The sequence below is a fragment of the Chelon labrosus genome, assembly GCF_963514085.1.
Source record: "Chelon labrosus genome assembly, chromosome: 18".
Classification (NCBI taxonomy): domain Eukaryota; kingdom Metazoa; phylum Chordata; class Actinopteri; order Mugiliformes; family Mugilidae; genus Chelon; species Chelon labrosus.
Window position 1 is genome coordinate 18095790 of NC_140351.1, and position 20706 is coordinate 18116495.

At 41.7% G+C, this 20706-nt stretch overlaps 2 protein-coding genes across 2 annotated transcripts in view; both read right to left on the bottom strand.

Annotated features, from left to right (window-relative positions):
- Positions 1-5588, bottom strand: part of plod2 (procollagen-lysine, 2-oxoglutarate 5-dioxygenase 2) — a 32643-nt gene extending 27055 nt beyond the window's left edge. The window contains exon 1 of the mRNA XM_084566527.1: positions 5064-5588. Within this exon, the coding sequence (XP_084422653.1) occupies positions 5064-5166 (103 nt within the window). The 5' untranslated portion in view covers positions 5167-5588. The remainder of the gene's footprint in view (positions 1-5063) is intronic.
- A 7484-nt stretch (positions 5589-13072) lies between these two features.
- On the bottom strand, positions 13073-20176 carry LOC311503431 (phospholipid scramblase 1). Its single transcript, XM_084566141.1, has 6 exons — positions 20022-20176; positions 18147-18189; positions 17843-18063; positions 17548-17709; positions 16901-17062; positions 13073-14679 (listed from the first exon to the last, which is right to left on the bottom strand). The coding sequence occupies exons 1-6, from the start codon at positions 20151-20153 to the stop codon at positions 14650-14652; spliced, it is 750 nt and encodes a 249-aa protein (XP_084422267.1). The 5' UTR covers positions 20154-20176; the 3' UTR covers positions 13073-14649.
- Between the last annotated feature and the right edge of the window lie 530 nt (positions 20177-20706).

Sequence of the window (20706 nt, forward strand, 5' to 3'; positions counted from 1 at the left end):
CCCAAGATGGTAGTGATTGGTTTAAAGAAATACAACCCAGGAAAAAGGTTAGTCCCCTATTTCATTATGATAATAAGTGCAGCCAAAACATTCTCCAAATGACTTGCTAAGTAAAATAATGGAATAATTGTACAATACCAGACAGCATTATTAATATTTCAGTACTGCTTGGGAAAGCCTTTATGTCACGGGAGCTTGACATGCTAACTATGTCTATCTAGCTGAGAGAAAATTCCTCCTCAGACAAAGCTAAAGCAGACAACACAACACATATATGGCTGAAAAAAAAAGGAGAAAGGGAGGCACGGAACCAGCCTTGTGGTGATATAGTGACAATGTTTCGAAGGCATGATTACAGCCTTAGCCTGCCAATAGGGTTTGTTAGTTTGTTAGAGTGGAATTACAGGCAACAGAGAGCGCTATAATCCAGTATATATGGCCTGGGCAACCTTAGGTGGAGTTTCCTTTTCTTCTCTATAAAGTGCTGCATGCTGACACGTCAATGATGTCTGGGAAAGGTCTAATCTAGAGACGCCTTGTTCATGGGACAGTGGAACAGTCCACCAGATCATGAGTAATGGCCTTCCTAGCCTTGCATAAACATATGAGATATTTCCTAGTTGCTGCCAGGAACACAAAAGCCGCTTCCAAGTAAATACTGTCGACATATCCGTGATATAAAACAGCAGTAATTTGAGTGGCAAGTGTTTGAAACAGTTGGGCTGTGGATTTACGATAGAATGCCTGACAGAGGTCAATGACGGCCTGGTTTACTGAAACTGGTCCACCTCACCTCACCTACAGAAACACCAAAATTGTAAAGTGAATGGCTATGGGTAAAGAGGAAACATGCTAGCTGGGCAGCTCGCTAAAGGTAAAGGTAAGGCTGGCTGGGTAACTTTAGTAATTGGGTCGTGGTTCAGTCCGCATCAACGGGGCAAATCACGGTAGGTTTACTTGTTTGGGTGGTGGTTCAGTCCGCAACAACTTTTCAAGTAAGTGATTGTTTGCTCTGATTGCTGCATAAAAGGGCTTGGCTAATTTCTAGGTTGTTGAAAGGGCTGTGCAGTAGCAGCGTGGAGAGGGGGCCTTCTTGAGGTGTCGTGGGCCTAATTTAACGAAACATCGGTGAAGGGAGGTGCTCACTTGAAAACCCCAATGACGTGCTGCATACTGTCGTTGACCAGGCCAGGTATCTGATGTCTTCATGTTGGTTGGTAGCTATATTTCTTCGTTTGTTTAGCTGCTGTACAAGCCAGCAGCATTTATTTAGTTCATATTTCACATTGCTCGGTTTGAAATGTCCACTGTCTGGGTGCTTCACATATCGTAAATTTATTTGAATGTCCCACATTCAATTAAATATTCTCAATGACTTTCGGCTGTTCACTTTTTTTTTTTTTTTTAAGGTTTTTAAGGTTTAATTGTCCACTTACTGGGTGCTTCACGTTTCATAAATTTGTTTGAGGGTTAAGAAATATTTCTTTGTTGTTTTTTAGCTGCTGAGCGGGCTGTAAAAGCCAGCAGCGTTTATTTAGTTCGTATTTCACGACGCATTGACTGTAGGTTTGAAATGACATGCTGCATACCGCCGTTGACTAGGCCAGGCATCTGATGTCTTCATGTTGGTTGGTAGCTATATTTCTTTGCTTGTTTAGCTCCTGAGTGGGCCGTACTTAGTTCACATTTCAAAACACATTGAGGGTAGGTTTAAGTGTCCACTTACTGGGTCATACACGTATCATAAATTTATTTGAGGTTCGAGTAATTTTTAAATGTTTCTTTTTGTTTTAGCTGTTAAGCGGGCTGTACAAGCCAGCAGCATTTATTTAGTTCGTATTTCATAACTAATGTAGGTCTGAAATGACAGGCTGCATACTGCCATTGACTATGGCCAGGTACCTGATATCTTTTTGTTGGTTGGTAGCTACTGGTCAGTTTTTCAGTTGTATGTGTTTTTCCTGGGATCTTGGCACAAGGGATTGTAACATTTTATCCTGTGTATTAACGAATAAATCTAACACTCATGTCAAAAGTGCTGTTCACACAGCAGTCAGCTCAGACATAAGTGAAAGGCTCCTTTCAGAGGGTGGGACAGTGGGGGTCTACGGAGCCCAATTTTTGTAACTTTCCAAAACTGACAAACCGACAGCCACGTCCGCTGTCCACGGTGACTGCCCAGGTGCACATTGGTGAGAAACGGGCAGAGCCCTGCATTCCTCTGCTGCCTCTTTTCACTGCGGAATCACACCCTCTTTGCGTCTGTGCTACATCCAGAGAAACTGCGCTCTCAGAGAAGAGTTGGAGGGGAGGCGTCAGAGTTTGAACAACATTCAGACTTAACACCCTTTTATTGGTGCGTGCCTTACTAACCTCAATTTCTGCTCTAACTTTACCCACCTAAAAGAAAGGTCATCCTAAAGCAGCATGTGCAGCTTTCTTTTTTCGTTTCTTGGCTTGAGTAGATGACCCCTTATTTGGCCTTTTTCTAAAGACGCCAATCTGAACTTGGCCGAGACCTAATGTGATACGTTCACTCCCCTTTTCACTAGAACTTGTATCCCTGCTGTTTTCTCTGGAAAAGAAATGAAAACTGTTCGACTGAGAGTCCTTGGGAACAACTAAAGACCCACTGTTAACACATCATATAAAAAGTGACGTGCATGAATGTTTCTTGAGATTTGTCATTACCTCCCACACAGGCATGTTTTATTACTATTTCACAGTCCAGAAAGAATGGTGCATGTACTGCACCTGGTTTCGAATATTAAGAAAAACTAAATAATCTCCATACTGCCTCATGTAATCAGAGCAACAGTTTGGGTTTGTCCTGCTGCCATGTGCCAAAAAAATAAATAAATAAATAACAAATGTATAGCCTACTTTAAAGCTAGATTTATGCTTATGTGTCAGATCAACACTGTAGCTACTGCACGCCGACATGCACGTCCCCAGAAACTTAACTATACATCACAGTGGCGCAGACCACGACAGCTGTGATTAGCTCGAAATGCATTTCCTCATCCACGTTTCTCAAGCGCAAACAACCCACCCTGCCTCTGCCTCCGACACGTCACCCGCTCGGGCGTCTTCTCTCTTTTCTGCGTTGCAGCGACTTCAGTTCAAGTTCACTGTTGTTTGGCGTCTGTTTGCTCAAACTCCCAACAAAAGCCACTCAGTTCTAACTGCCGCGGGCTGGAGCACGCTGAGAAACGCAACACAGCTGACCAGCCATCAACGTGACTTCACAATGATGCTGACACACCGGCGCATTGATTGGAGTCTCCCTGCCCCCTGCCCATGAACTCTTCCAGAGCCGGGGCACAAAACATGACCAGACCAGAGCATTAAAAGCGGAACCAAGAGACTGCTCAACACCTTTCTTCCACAAGTTGTTAGACTGCTGATCTGATTCAGGATGGGCACCATGCACTTTACTACACTTCACTATATGTATATATATATATATATATATATATACATATATATTGTCTTTTACTTACTTTTCTTATTGAACTAAGTCTGCACAGATCCCCGAGAGAAATACCATTTCATTCTGTCTGCAAAACAGTTTCGCCAATTTTAAAACCAGGCACAATAACAATAAAGCCTGATTTGATTTGATTTGATTTGATTTAATTTGATTTGGTAAATGCTTATGGGTGTAAGCCACCTGGGTATGACAGAAGTCCTGTGTAGATGTGGCACAGAGACTCCTCATGCAGCTGAACTGCATCCCGTTCCTTGTTCGCTGCAACAAAAATTCTACTAATGGATGATTTTACACATTACAATTAAAACGTATTGTAGGCATCATACACTTTCTCTATTAATGATCCCATCAGTGAACAGCTTAGTTTAATAAAATATTCATTGAATTCAATTTTACATGGTCCATGAAAACTTTAATTTACTGTTTCTAATTTATTCCTGTCCTCCACGAATTTAAACCACAACTGTCCAACATATTGTATCACTGCTCCCCAGTGATATGGTCTTTCCAATGCGTTGGAAGGCCTTCACAAGCAAACAATATAACGCTTGTAAACTTAATGTGGCTACTGTGTGGAGGACACCCAGTTCGTCCAGGCCAAACCTGCAGAAACTGAAGGCAGCTGTTGTGCCTTGATAGTAAACTGCCTCAGCAGAATGCATCACTAGAAAAGTAGCAGACCTCACCGAAACAGAAGTCCACAGTAACGTGCTCGCGTAAAGCACATACGCATCCACTTATGTTGTTGTCTGTATGGTTTTACAGGGTACCATGTGCCATGTGCGTTCAAATGAAATGATTTAAGGGTAATTTAGAGCAATTTAGCGAGAGCAACATGCGAACAGAGGAGGGGTTTTAAACAAGTCAATAAAACTGTGAAGCAGGCTTCCTTTGGAGAGCATAAACCTATACATGTAAGTTGTAAGAGCCGGTTGTGCTTGGCTCTGCTCCAAGAGCCTTCAATTATAACCTCTTTACAAGCGCTGCTCTGTATCTCAATCACATAATTGCCAGTTTGCAATTAAAACCAAATAGGCTGCTAACTGATTCCTTGCCTGCTCTGATCTATAAGTCTGAGATAATAACACTTTGATTTTTCTGAAAACTCAATGAGTGGAGGGAAAAAAAGTGAAACAATCATCAAAGACTCGTCTCCAAATTGGTTGGTTGATTCTCGCACTGAAAGTTTACAGTCTGACATGTGCGTATAAAAGCAGCGCGCAGCCAAACAGCATAAAGTTTAAAAAAAAAAAAAAAAAAACAGGATTGTGAGAAACCGCAGACGGTTCTTTTGTGTATAGCAGCATCATGTAATTTTACGCACCAACATATGTCGCGCTAAACATACACAGATTCCCACACAAGGGAGCCGCAGGCGTGCAACCTGCTCCTCGCATGTGCACTAACATCATGTCATCATAAAATTACACCTCGAAAATGCGCCATTCGTTATCTGCACAATTGGCACGGCAGCTCTGGAGCGCACCCAGAGGATGCGCGACTACAAGCTTGGGTGTATCGACCCCCGAACAACATTTGGAGGGTGAAGGAAAAAAAAAAGTTTACTTACCTTTAGGAATGGGCGCGTGGGGTTGAGGTGCATCAGTAGAGAAGACAGAATTTACAAACTTGATCCAGCATGAAAACACTAAACAAAACTTGAGGTACTCCATTGCTGTTCAAGTGCGTGCTCCCGGACAGAGTGCTGGGTGACCGAATGGGATTATTAAATCCCAGCCAGAGAGCCGTGGTCAAGGAGGGTGGTACTGCTGGCTCTCGCGATAATAAAATAATTGCAATGAAAAGTAAAATATATATACAAACAGAGAATGAGAGAGAGTGATTTTGCTTCCAGATCTTTGCCCCTCTCGAGACAGCTCTTTTAGCTCCAGGGAACTGTTGTGAAATTAACAGGCGTGGTTCCTTAATTGCAGCTACAGCTGCTTGAGTTCCCGTTGAAGCCTAGAAGAGGAGAGATACCCTCTGTAGGAGGAGAGATAACGGAGCTCACCCCTGACACAGGAACGTCCTGCGCGAAAGTGTGACTAAGCACAGCTGTATTTGAACCCCTAACCCCTCTGACTGTAAATACAGCCCTCCTCCGGTCCCCTCCCCCTGAGCGCCCTGCGTTTGGCCAGCGAACACTACTCCCCTTCCACAGTACAGTACAGTACTGCTCATTAGTGTCAGCTGAAATACAGATACACATTATTAGGAGAGAAAAAAAGGACAAATTGTTAAACACAAGTATTTTTATTTATTTATTTTTACCCTACATTGACTTTTTTATTCCCCTTTGAGATGAGACCCAGACTTTCCAACACTTTTTATTGAGCATGCATGCTTAACAGCAGTGGAAGAAGTGTTCACAGTGAACTCTGTTAACAGACATACATTTAAAGTCATTAGCTGCAGTATGCACTGAAACTCAGACCTGAATACATCTTTTCAGAGAGTATGCTGAATGTAAGAAAGGCTTTATATACGGTTAAGGGATAAAATATATATAATGTGACACATTTTTTATTATATATTCAAAATGACCACATGAATGCTGAATTACTGTCCACTAGGAATTCACCTGGTGATCATTTTAATCTCTTCTTGATTCAGTTCTTATCTAACATTCAGAAATGAATTAAAAAAAAGCCCAAATTTATGTTCTGTCGTCGCTTGTTTTGTCTACTCAACCCCCACAAGTGTTAGTTTTCCACTAAATAAACCATTAAATCCCTTATGATCCCATTAAATCCAAATTAATTTTCGACCATCTCTCCTTACAGGATGCTGGATTACACCGTGACATCATACGTACGCACAGTATATGAAACGGTGCTGCAGATGTTACAGCTGCTGCGGCAGTGTGCACGCACGGCGGGGAGAAATGACGAGAAGAGCAGAGACCAGACATTAAATGCAGCCTCCATTTACCACCACATTATATCTTGTGTCTCTCCTGACAGTAAAAACAGTGCGCCGTCTCGTTTTTGTCTCTCGGTCCTTATTAAAGTCAGCAGCATTGCCCCCCCGTCCGCCCAGAACCCCCCAGGCTCAGACCCCATTCCTTTCTGGCAAACACTTACCATGCCAGCTGTGATGACTGCCAGCACATTGTTTAGTTTAATGACATCACCGCGTTCATGGTTTTCAATGCAGAGTTTGTTGGAGTTAAAGATTTTTTTTTTACGAGGTGAATTTCTTCTTTCCACTGAGACTCTGATAAACGCTGAAAATTTACAGCCGTGCCAGAAAAGTCGACATATATTGGTTACATACAGTTGGTTTTTTGCTATAATAATGAATGCAGCTGACAAAAAAGGAAAGAAGGGCAGGCACGTTAATGGAAATTAGTGTGTCATGAGAAAATTACCACCCTGTACACCACTGTCTGCCTCTGAAATAGAAACACTTTCAACTAAACAAGGTAATCCTTCCCGCTGTGAAGCCCAGACAAGCTAGAAGGGCACGTTAACCCTTTGCTTCAGCAGTTGTGCAACCGAATCAATCCTGTTATTGCCAATCAAAAGGAGCTTTAGAGAATGTGTAGTTTAAAGGCTCAGTGACAAATATCTGACAGGGATTTCTGCCCTGCGGGCTTGCGAAGGAACTCTCCGCAGCTGGAAAATAAAAGTGTTTGTGGTAGAGAATCTAATGTTGCGCCTTGGCAGCAAGTGATATGGAGTATGCCGTGTTTTGCTTCAAGTCACTGGCTCGATTCTAAACACCCCCAAAAAAGCAATGAAATGTTCCCTGCATTTGATTATGCCCTCACAGAATGTCCAGGAGTTAAATGAGCTGTTTAATATCTCATCAGAGCCCTTCACCGGGAGACGTGAGATACCGTGAAGCTTGTAAGAAAGACGAGGCCGTCCGTCGGCGGCTGCACAAGTGTGACATGTTTTAAGTGCCCACGGTGGCGCCAGCGACGCTGATGGCGAATTTAAGCTGCGGTGTGGGTGAGAAAATTACATTTAATTACACAGAAATTGGCAGATGCCACGTTCAGACGCCTGGAAACGGCCGCAGTGAGCGGGGTGAGGACGGAATAGCAAGCCAGGAGCCCATCAGGACGACAAGGCACACCTGCACACCATTATCCCTACGCCTGGGCATTAGTGGCTGCTTGCAGACTTTGGACTGTGGCACACATGGATGCACAGCTAAATACAGCTGTTTAGAGGGAGCAAAGCTCGTTGGGAACCTTCCTCCCTTCCCAGATCACAGGTGTGGCGCTCTTACGCCTGCTTTTTAATTTTAGCTTAATTCCGTGCCAAATAAAGCACACAAGCCTCCAGCCTCCACTGTCCCTGCACGAGTAAAAGACTAAACAGAGTTTTTAGCTTCCTGACGACAGCCGACCATCCTCTGTTTTTCGGTTCTGTTTTGGAGACAGTGGGTTTGCAAGCACTGTTTAAACTCATCAAGCTCCAGGAAGAAACAGATGATTCATTAGGGAGACAGACAGAGATGCCCCTCTAAGCATTACACAAGCAAATCCTTTGAGGAAAAAGGAAAACTAAATGAAAGCGACGTGGAAAACTAGATCCTGTGATTTACAAAATACACATTTTTGTATAAAAACAGAAAAATTTCCCATCATATGCATTACCTGAGGTTATACCTCTGGCAAAATCACAGACCTATTTTGGACACACCTTGGTTTTTGGTCCACTTTCCACTCTGTATTTGACGTAACCATCGTTTGGTGGCACAACTGGATGGTTTTACAATTGCACCAGTGAGTCACATATCCTAGAAACTCTGTCCCCTAGACTTTCCTCGAGAAGCCGCAATTGCACCATGATTGTAAAAGAATGGGTTTTATTTTTATCCCAGATGCTTTGATCACTTCACAGAGGGTTTAATCACTAGTCCAGATCAATGGAAGGAGTAGCTCTCATTTTCTTCACTCATCTCTTCTTTCACTACGTCATCCCTCGTTTAGTTCTGGCTACTGTGGTCACATTTATGGGGCTTCGGGCCAGCCATTGACCCAGGGTGTGGTCTGGGGATGGGGGGGGGGTTGCTTGGAGTAGGCACCGAAGGGGTTTCGTTAGCACAGCATTTAATCTAAAACTGAAGAACTTTAACGAGTGCGGCATTGGAGTTTTTAATTTCCTTATGGAACCTAGGCCACACAGAGGAAAAGGAGTTAGATATGGATTGATTCACTTTGAATCGATGGGTAGTCTGTCCCAACAAACAGACTGATCTCACTACAGAGACTTTACCTGCAAATCATAGTCAGCACAATGCTGATGATGCTAGCAGTTTTTAGTTTAGTTTGCATTTCTGCTGGATAGACTGGGGTTTTGGGCAGTGTTCCCTGAAAATTACACATAATGAGCTCTTTTGCCGGCCTTTCATTTGAATGTCATCATTAGGCGGCCATGTTTATACCACAAGGCTTTAAAAAAAACAAACCAGAAAAGAGGATTCAATCTTGCGTTAAACCTGACCTCCGGAGTGTCACCTCATTGCTTTAAGAAAATATATTCATGCACTTTTCTGAATATACCCAGGAGGAAACCTAATTGTTACCTTGATTCTTTTCACATTGTTTCAATCCATCTGATATTTGATGTCTTTATTTATCTCAGCTATATTGGGAGCAGATCAGAGTTTTGTTCATGTGCGCTACGTCTTATTACAACGTGGGAAAGGCTGGGTTGTTTTAGCAGATTTGTATAAAAGTTTGCCAAAAGCCGCCACATTCACGTCAAATATGTGTTGACTTTTACAATACTGAACCAGAACCGTTATGTTTTCCTGCACTTAATCAAATGCTCTGAGTTATGGACGACTTGGCGCGCACCATTCCATCCCCAAAGGGATCTTCAGACACATAAAACATGGAGCAAATGCATTTGAGATGAAGGAGTCTTGAGACCAAGAAAGGATATAAAACTCCTCTCAGGGGGTTAGATATATTTCTGATGGTGCTTTTTTAAACCCCAGCAGGATAGGGCTCCCCGACCCACAGTAAAAACTGCTGAGGAACTGCTCAAGAAACACATCAGGGAGCCCAAGGCTTTGATTGGCCTCCAAACTCCCCAGATCCCAATATGATTGAGTGTCCTGAATCAAGCCCATGGTAGCCCCTTCTCGCAGCCCACAGGACCCAAAGCGTCCGCTTGCCAATGTCCTGGCACCAGAATGCATGGGTTGCCATTAGGAGTACCTAAATAACATTAGGCAGGAGGTTTTAATGTTGGTGCTGATTGCTATAGAGTTTCAAGTGATAATAACAAATCTAACAAATATTTTTCTAACTTAAGAGAACTTAGATTCTAATAGCTGAAATTTTTTCTTTTTCAAGATTAATAATAAAAAGAGAAAAGTAGTGGTCCCAAAATAGGTCCCTGTGTCACAGTCCTCTCAATAGTTTAATAATCTGACCGATTGTGGTGAAAATAAGCACCGTTTCCACACTTGTCCAAATAAATCCTTGAAATGTTATGGACGCTTTACTTGGCAAGGAGCACTGTTGCAGCAGAAACAAATACTTTGCCGCTTTGCAGACGACGTCCAAAAGAAATGCTTTTCCCTTTCACTGTGATTAAACAAAAGTAAGTAAGTAAGTAAGCAGCCTGCAAAACATATTCACTAATGCAATTAATGAGCATCACTTTTAGGAGGAAGTGTCTGAAACTTCTCCAGAGCTTGGTTTGTTCTTTGGAATGTCAGTGTAAAAATAAATGACCATCCCCCATATTATATTTTACCACTGCTCTCTTCCACCCATTGTGTGTATATGGTATTTTCTTTTGCTGCGTTTGCACAGATGCTGCTCCAGCCATTTGTTTGTCACACTGGGTTTAAACTACAGCAGAAATTTACTCACTCCATAGTGTTGGGAGCCAACTGCTAACACGGAGGGAACTGCATTCCACTTAACTCTCGGTACAAGTTGAGCTGAAAAAAATAATATGAAGAGTATATTTTCTGTTCCATGTTAATTGTGTTTGAACAAAGTTTCCGTGAGGTCTCTGGTCTTGACAAGGTTTAATGTCTCAGTCCAAATGTCCCACATATAGGAAAACAGTCCTATTCAATCTTCCCAGCGTCATTTAAAAAGAATTTTAGCATCTTTCAACATTTTGCTCAATCTTTTTAGTTAATACGACCAATTCAGTTAAGTTAAACAACAGATGAACATCAGGCCACAGCTTGTGACTCTGACACTACAACACACATGGCTGCACCGTTGCTTCCACTTCAAATTCAAATATGCAACGAGCGGCCTAATTTTTAAATACATGTAATAAAATCATCGGACGGTTTATGTTCCCATAAACATGAAAAATAACATAGGGTGTGGCACTATACATAGATCCACAATGTGCAGTTTGAAAATAAATGTGTGTCTGGGGCATCTCGACCAGCAAATCACTGCTACATTGACAACTCTGACATCCGTTCTGTGTGGTCTGTGTTTAATTCGTTCCAAATGTGTATTTCTCCTCTTCAACATATCATGTTGCGATGCAAATCCAGTAAATCCAGAGATGTACAGTGCATCCCAAGAAAAGGGTGACTTCTAAGGAAGTCTCCAAAGTGTTTTCAAAAATGAATTTGAGAAGGAGGTTCCGTTTCCCACAGCTGTTTCTGTGTTGACTGTATGTTGAACAAGGTTCGCTGTGAAATTAATTGAAATATGAAGGAGGTAAAAGACGAAACTTTGACACTTGGTGGTGATGTTAGCAACCAAGCACCAAAATGGCAACAGCAAATTGTCAGAACACAGTGTGCAACAGTTTTTTTTAGATGGTTTCAAAAGAAACAGATGTTATGTTTTGGGTGTGGGTCCAGGCAGTTTTAAAATCTGACTTATATTCTGTGATGAACACTACTTTGTTAGCTTTAAAAATAGCCTCTCTTATCTTTTGATTCAAATTTGTTATTTTCTTTAAGAATAAACTTACAGTGGTCACCACCTGTAGGAAGCTGTTTTCTGGTGATCACCTATAAAAACAACTATGTTAGTGAGGGCATATTTAGACACCACACCACCTTGAGCTAAATGCTACTGTGAGCAAGTTAGCACTCTGACAAAGAGTGCTGAGGAACATCTGAACTGGAGCTCAAGTGGAATTTCCTATTTCCCAGTAGACCGGAACGCCCCCAGAGGTCATTCTTTCGATTCACGAAGTCAAATTAACTTGTCCATATTTGACCTCAAAATCCAAGATGGCTGCTTTTATTGTCGTTATCAACTGGCATTGTTGACAGTGGACGAACTGGCTATGAGGGAACCCCCGCTGCATTGTATATTGGTGTTCTGACTTGGTGTACTGGAAGGCAGCCAACTCGGGTGTGAAGTCAATCTGAGCTCCAACCTCTGAGGTAAATGGAACGCAGCGTTAGCATGCTAATATCCGCTAACTGAAACCAAACAGGGTACAGCTGAGGCTGACAGGAATGCCATTAGTTTAGCAGCTGCCGGAGAAACAACAAATTTCCACATTTTTACAGAACATCTGCATCAAATCCCAAAGCAATCTGTTCAATAACTGTGGAGCAGTCTCATTGTGGACCACAGTACTGACTGATAAACAAACTGATCAATCATCAACTTCCACACTGCGAGCATCAACACTGCCATAGAGCCGTGTCAGTGTCACGGGTAAAAATGCACAACTGATTACAGTATGGAATCGAATATGATCTTTACTTTCCAACCACAGCTTAATCATTCAGGGAAGCGCTGCTTCGTGTAGTGATTCCAGTAACACTTGGTGAGTAATGAGTCAAATCTATCACTATCACAAATCACGGCTATAACTTGGCTTTTGCCATGGCTCACAGAAATGTATTAATCTAAGACAGCACACTTAATTGTCAAGAAATTTCAAATGAGTGACTTGTGGGCTCAAGTGTTTAAAATATAACCATGACCACTCAGTGTAGTATTGATTAGGTTAGCACTTCTTCGGGAAATGTTTCCACAGCACTGAAACCGGCCTTAAGTAAAATGCTGGCAATGCTCCACGGACACTAACAGTCTGTGCACAAAAAACAAAATGTTCTAATGTCCCTCTTTGTGTTATCCTTCACATCTGTGTTTGACTTCTGCAGCCAAAAAAACAACATTGATATTCACAGGTGGTTGTTACTGTAATGATTAAAAAGGAAGGCTTGGTGGTGACTGTTGAAACAGTAAAAACGTACAAAATGTGCTTAAGGTCTCTCATAGTGGATGCTAACTTTTGTATAGTTTTATTGTTTTTTTTTCTGAGGATCTGAGTTTATAGTTTCGTATACAAAGAGACAAAAAAAAGAAAAGAAAACCACACACAGCACAATTTTTTTTAAAATTTTTTTTAATTATTTTTTTTTTTTATTGAAGTGTTTCCATGGACTGCTTGCACAAGTTAAGCTTAGCTCAGTACCATTGCATGACTAAACGGCTTATTAGTTCACAGTATTAGTGCAAAAGTAGAAGAATAAGGACATGAGCTGTTTTTGTTATACAACCGTCCGGGAATAGCAAAATTCCCTTTGTATCACATTCTAACTTCAACTTAAAAATAATAATAATAATAATAATAATAATAATAATAATAATAAAAAAACCTTCAGAGGTTGTAGCACCAGCATCTTATACTATTACTGAGTTCTATGAAACAAGATGGGCTAATCCTACTGGTAACAACGTGCCTCAAATTTACTTTAACGGACTACAACCCTCAACGAACTGTATATCGTGAAAACTAAACTGACTCCAAAAAACATCCACCTTAAGCGCTTCATTTTGCTGCAAGTCTAAAAACCAAAGGTTGAAAAGAATGCTGCTTATAAAGAGTGAGATAAATCCACAAACAAGTGTCAATATACCGAAGGCAGAATAAAACACAGTTTACACAAGAGGTTTGCACTCAACACTAGCAACAATAGCTCTTCCAACTGGCAGTATACAGTAAGTTTTACAAAAATAAAAGCCGTCTAGCGTTTAAGACTTAATATGTACAAAATGGCTTAAGATGGACATTTTTCTTTTTTCAGGTTTGTAGAACACATTTTATCATGACTCCACGTGAACGCTTACTGGCTTTAATGTCATTTTAGTACAAGCAAAAAACATCCTCAACTGCAATACTTCATTAAATGTTAGAAATTAACATTTAAGCATGGTGTAGAAGTACGGCCGTTTGATGGAAACTTTTATATATTTTATTTAACTTTTGAGATCTCACACAGATCCGTCCCATCTGTAATGTAACAGGGGATTTAGAGATGACGATTCAAGTTGATATACCAGGAAATTTATGCAAAGTATGGATTTTAAGACGATGTAATGTACAAAAAATCTATATTCATAGTATCAGGTGCAGGTGTGTAATTCCCAGAACCAGCAGTAGCCAACACTATAATACAGAAGCATGCATTTCAACCTGAGTTCGTCCAAAAATATACAATGTCGTCAGACACTAATATTTGAGTAAAGTCCTATGGCATAAGCAGGTACTGACATTGTTCAATTGGACTGTGTGGTGGGTTATTGAGTTAATGGATATCTAGCGCCCTCTCCTGGACAAGACCGGGACAGTTCATCAAGCTTATAACCCATTCTATCCCAAAAAACACAACCTGTACAGAGTCAACAATGCTTGATTACTGTGGCATCGAAAATATAAATACTTTATATCCTATAATTTAATTTATATTTCAGTTAAAACACACACAACTACACTGGTAGCAACAGACACACGCGCGGGAAGCAGCGCACACGCACATTGTTCTAATCTGACACTGTGAAACAGACGAAAATATAAATGAATAAATAAGGGCAAGGAATGTCTAAAATACAAGAGATTTAGTAACAGCCAAAGGTTTGGGGTCCAGATGGAATCAGTGACCATAACCTAAACACACACATGCACGCGCACACACACACACACACGCAGACTTCCTCACAAATGCTGTCTAAGAAAAAAATCAAAACTGCATCGTGCACTCAACCTGAGCAGCTAAGACTAAAACAAACCTTCTAGTTCATTGTTCATGCAAAGTTATAACATTTATGTACTCTTTAGTACTTTCTTTAAATTAAATCTATTTGAAGGTTGTTCTATGTTTGGGCATTTGGGACTGATCATCATGGCTTTGTGGCCTTGTTCTTCCAGTAAATGTCTCATGGAAATCCTGTTTGGCTCCTAGTTAGTAGTCTCAAAGAACATGAAGTCCTGTGTGGAAAATACAAAAACAAGAAGAAAGTGTTAACAGAAAAGTAGAAAATGACCCAGATCGCATGCAGAGTTGTTAGTTAAAACGCTTTTACAACCTCATTAACAACCAAAACATGTTGAATATTAGCATTATATAGCACATATCAGCAAGTGTGACTCATGGTTTTTAGAAAGTAGGACATACGAGCTGCATTTGTGGTGTTTGGGGTGGCTTCTGATCACATTTCCCACTAAATGTAGGCTACGTGGTACATTTAGTGGTAGGTACAGGAAATTTCCAGTGACAATAAAAAAACAATATTGCCCATGAAAGCAGGGTCATACGAGGCTACGTTATTTATGGTCCTACAGTGTATACTCAAATGTGACAATCCTAAAAAGGGGACGTACTGTGCTAACTTAGCATTCCTTGCACGATTCACAGTTCTGTCTCATACTGCCTGCTACCCAGCCACACAGTTCAGCGTCTGTGGACAGAATTAGCTCTTGTTTCTTTTAAGGCCATGACACACCAAGCTGACGTTTGGCCATTGGCTGGCGTTGGGCGCAGCGTGTACTGCACTGTCGGCACTAGACAGGCAATGGTGCATGTTAAATGAGTGGCTAGACGGTTGGACAGAGAGATTATTTTGAATAACTGTTCACTTTAGAGAACCCGTGCTCAAGACGAGACACAAAAGTGACAAATGTCATGTCAGCATTCCCATAAATGAACATTTTCATAATGACAAGGGCATCTAAAATGAATAAATGGTGGACCAACTGAGCAGAATGATTCAAGAGAAGCTTTTCTAGAATCCTAAATTATTTTTATTCTGGTAGTTTCAGCTTTTGATTATGAACTACTGCTACCTGTTGGTGTGGAGAGTTATCCTCTTTCACGCAAATTGACCTCAATGTTTTGGCATATACACTGGTATCGTGACAGTCAGCCTTCATTGTCATTAGTTCCTTGATGTCGGTTTGATGTGCTCAAACTTGAGGCACCTTCCCTACAAGCCAAATTTCTTTCTGATTGACAAGCTTAGTCTTTTCTTATGACCACTGCCTCATCTTCATGTCATTATGGAGGTTTTGAAAGTAAACTGTAAGCCTACTAATCACTCTCTCTTGATTGGAAATGGCAACTTTTCTGATGCATCACACATGTGTTGCATTAGAAACCCTGAATCCAATCAGGAATACATTTACCAAGAGGTAAACATTTGGTACTGTAACATTTCATTTATGACAGACAATAAAAGAAAAACACACAAATCCTGTTTAAACTACATTCTTTACAGGTTATCAAATCATTTTTCTGACATGTTGACTGACAACTTAATACGCAGTTTATGCTTCTGCATCAATTTGATGCCGTAGCTACGGCCCAGACTACAGCCCAGACCCTGCCGTGCACCTCCCCAAAAATGTAACTATGCGCTGCGGCGGCACAGACCGCAAGAGCTGTGATTGGTCCGCTTGGTAGCAACGTATTTCCGCTTTTGTATTTCCAGCTGCTTCTCCATCTCTGCAATTTTTCAACTGATTGTTTTGGATCAATAAAGATGGAACTCATCGAGGATAGATTAACTGAGGAGGTTCGAAGGTGCAAACATTTGTATGACTCGTCTTCAGCGAACTTTCGGGGAAAGTTTCAGCCGCCATTGTTGAAAGTGAAGCAAGCTAGCTTTTGGGTGTCGTTTTTACAGAGCGAGCGCACAAGTATATTGGAAAAGTTACAATACCAAATGTTCACGTCAGGAAAACTGCAGGCTTCTTGGTAAACGTATTCCTGACTGGATTCAGGGTTGAACATGTGTGATGCATTTGAAAAGTTGCCATTTCCAATCAAGAGAGAGTGATTAGTAGGCTTACAGTGGTCACAAGAAAAGACTAAGCGTGTCAGTCAGAAGCAATCTGGCTTGTAGGGAAGGTGCCTCAAGTGTGAACACATCGAACCGACATCAAGGAACTACTGACAATGAAAGCCGACTGTCACGATACTAGTGTACATGCCAAAAAGTTGAGGTCAATTTGCGCGAAAGGAGATAACTCTCCACACCAACAGGTAGCAGTAGTTTATAGTAGTTCGAATGGCAAAAAACACATGGCGGTGACTAGCGATCCAGACTGACGAGCGCACAAGTATAAATGGCTTCCCCGGCGTAGGCTACATGCGTAGGAAGTATAAGAAGTACAAACCACGCTTACGATATAGAAAAAATGTTGCACTTACAATGAGAAAGCATGCACCGATCATTACAGCCTTCATCCTCACATCCAGGTCCATGGGGAACTGGATGCCAAAGTTGTCTGAATCTGTGAACGCTTCCCGAAGAAGTCCCGTCCACTGCTTGCTGATTTTCCCAATCTTACTCACTTCATCCATCGTCAAAATCTGAGGAAAGAGTTACAGAGAGGACAAATTGCTGACATGTGTAGCATCAGGATAAAGACCAATCCCTCAATTTGTTTGGTTTTATTGGCGGGAGACTGTGGAACAGTTCGCAGCATTTTTTCGCAGTATTTTAAGTTTTGAATCCCCAGTAATAACTTCAAAGAAACTGGGACTGTAATATCATGCTTCAGTTACCCCTCCGCTGGGTCTGGTAAAAGTCCTTCATCACTGACCCCAGTCCCCTTCACAGCTCAATCTAATAAAACTATCTGAGCCGTGGAACAATGGCCACACTGTAGGACACAAGAGCGTGCCCTGTGCAGTGGCTTCACCCGAGCTGCAGCCCCCTCTGATTGGAAACAGATTTCTCGATTCAGAGCATGAGGAGGATCTCTTACAAGAAACGTGTCCAGAGGGCAAGAATTTACCGTGCCTTAATATGTTTTCACAAAATTTAATGGATTTCTGTGTTTAGATAATCCCACCTCAAAGTCAACATCTGGAAGGCAGCTCCATCCACAGAAGGGCCCATGGATCTTCAGCACAGGCTCGCTGTGTTCGTTCGCAACAATAAATTTGGGGGAGAACGGGTGCCACTGCTGTATCACGTAGCCCACTGTGTTACCGGGGGGAGCCTGCACCTCCAGCTGAGTGACACATTACCAAGGACAGAGTGTGATTTCACAAATTCATCACAAACTAAAAGGCACAAAGAGTGCACAAAAATGGATACGGTGAACAAAAAAAATAAAATAAAAAAACAAAAGAGGTTACACTCACCTCTTGTAAACAACACGGGAAGAAGCAAGACATGCACTTGAGTGGTCTGGTGACGCTGATGACCTCCTGGCCGAAATTGTCGAGGACGTGGATGTTGAAGGAGCGCAGCGGGCCGCAGCACTGTCGACTCAGGCAGTCGTTCTCCTCGACGGCGTAGAACACATTCTGGCCCATGGAGTTACGCACTTCATACTTGTTGTTGCTTTCAAAACCAACAAGGGCTGCATGGGTAGGGAAAAAATACGTAATGAACTGCTACCCACCGAGCAAACCTGGCAGCAGAAAGCATGTTTACACACTGTACCTTCGACGAGCTCGACTTTCTGTTTGATGAGAAGCTGATCCACCTGAGGAACCACAGATACAGATTCATGCATAAATGCAGCAGTAAGTGTAGCTTTATGATCAGTGTTAACAAATGTCTTTCATCTAGCCAATAAAATCTCATTCTAGTGTGGGACACAGAGCTCTTAGAAAAGTCTACGGGGTAGTGAAGGGCATAAACATATACAGTTTCTTTTTTTTTTTTTCACTGGACAAGTATATTGTTCATATCTGACAGTTGTTACACGCATATCAAACCCTAGAGAAGTATATGAATGCACCAGCAGAGAGACGGCATGCACGCCACACTTTCATGATCTCAATCTAATAAGTCTTAACCACAGATGACACACTGACTTGTCATAGCAGCAAATGTGCAGGTGTTACTAACAGCATAAACTATAGTAAGCCATGACAGTGTGACAACTTGCAAGATACAAGGACCGTGAAACTGAAGCAAATGGAATTCAGTCACCGTTCCTTTAGTTTTTTTTTTTTTTTTTTAACCCCTTCCTACTGTGACATGTCTTGACATTGCATTTGTGAAAAAAACTATCTTCTGTACGTTCTGCACACTGCCGGTCGTCCCATAAATGCTTGTGAAGTATATTAGTTTGATGAAATATGCATTTTTAATTAAAAAAAAGAGATAACTTATCATTGGTAGTGATTAAATCAATGCAATCTAAAAGTGAAGGTCAATTATTGTTCGCTGATAGCGAATCATGTTACAGAAATAGTTGGGTTATCCTTGAAATGGGGCTGCATGAGGCACTTATCCATAGACAATGGGAAATTGAAATCTTCAAAATGACCAAACTCTACTGTCAAAAAGCGTCATTTCACTTTGCTGATTGCAGGAGTTGCTGGTCTACAGCTGGTTGGTGGTTTTGAAGACGACATACTGTAAATCAGGGGTGTCAAGCATACGGCCCGTGGGCTACAACCGGACCATCTCAGTCTGGCACACAGGACGAATTTGCAAAGGGCAAAATTTACACAGAAGACATTAACTGCAATTTTGCAATAAAATAATAATAATATAACTGTTTCAAAGCCTGCGATAGACTGGCGACCTGTCCAGGGTGTACCCCGCCTCTTGCCTGATGACAGCTGGGATAGGCTCCAGCAGACCCCGCGACCCTTAACAGGAACAAGTGGTTACAGAAGATGAATGAATGAATGAATAACTGTTTTAGTCAGCGTTGTGAACACAACACGACACTAAGAGCCAGAAGTAAGCAGCAGGTGGCAGCAATGCGCCGAAACTGCACATTTCTTAAATAATTTCAGGTGGTCCATAAAATGTAAACATTTTCACAATGTACTTGAAACATCTAGAGCTGTTGTTATTTTATAAATTATTATGTTTTTATGTTACTGGTCGGGCACACTTGAGATCAAATTGGGTTTTATGTGGCCCCTGAACTAAAAGGAGTTTGACACCCCTGGCACAGATTGATATGAGGCTGCAGACTGCCATCAGACAAGGCTGTCTGACTGCAAAGTAAAGGAGTGAAAATATTTTAATCAGATTGTTCACAGTCAGAATAATCTGTACCTTATATGTTTAGTGGTCAAAATACGTTTTGTTTTTTTGCTGACTCCATCCACAGCAGCTCATTGCTGAGCTACTGGCAGCGCACTCCTTCAAACTAGGGTTGACCACCATTTACTGTAAATTAATGATACACGGACAATGGATAAATACCTCAAACAAACCCACTTAAAAGAAACAGAGCCATCCCTTTAATGGTAAATAGTAATTTCCTCTGCATCTGAGCATCAAATTCAGACGTTAATCAAACAATGTGACACTAACATGAATCAAAAAACCAAACACAAAAAAGTTTACCGTAGTCAGGTACTCTAATCCTGGTGGACAGCCTGGTATTCCCGGACTGGGCACAGCATACATATTCATTTTCTCAGACTGGATGGAGACCTGTTGATGAGTGGCGTGTTTAAAACTGAGCAATGGCGCCATCTTCTGTTCATTCAGGTCACAGTCATAAACAAATGGAAACGCATCACGGCGGATGGTCGGAAAATCTGTTTCTGTTACAGACCGGTTGAGGTGACAGCTCGGTGCGTTACTGTGCGCATTCCTACGCTGGGTGTTATTTTGGTAAGGCGCATAAACAGTACCCTAACAGCCCACAGCCTGGAGGGGCGGCTGTAGACCTACATGGTGGGCGACACAGATAATCTGGGTTGTATCTGGAAGTGACGAGCTTCTGACGAGAAGACACCACAAGCAGAAATCCTCTTACTCTATTTGTTGACACATTAACAGCAGGCCTAAAGCGCAGAAGAGCTGCACCGACTGCCTCCAGTAAGTAGGTCACACCAGTGGGGATCTCCATTTAAATATGTTTACTGCATATGAATGTTTCTTCGGCTGGCACAGAGGAGCGCGCGCCGAGGTTTGATCTGTCTACTTTTTCATTTAAACAGGGAGAGTGCTCAAAAGCGACGAGCTACGGTCAGCACGAAAATCACGCCGTCCACAAACATCCCACACAGTTGATCCTAACCAC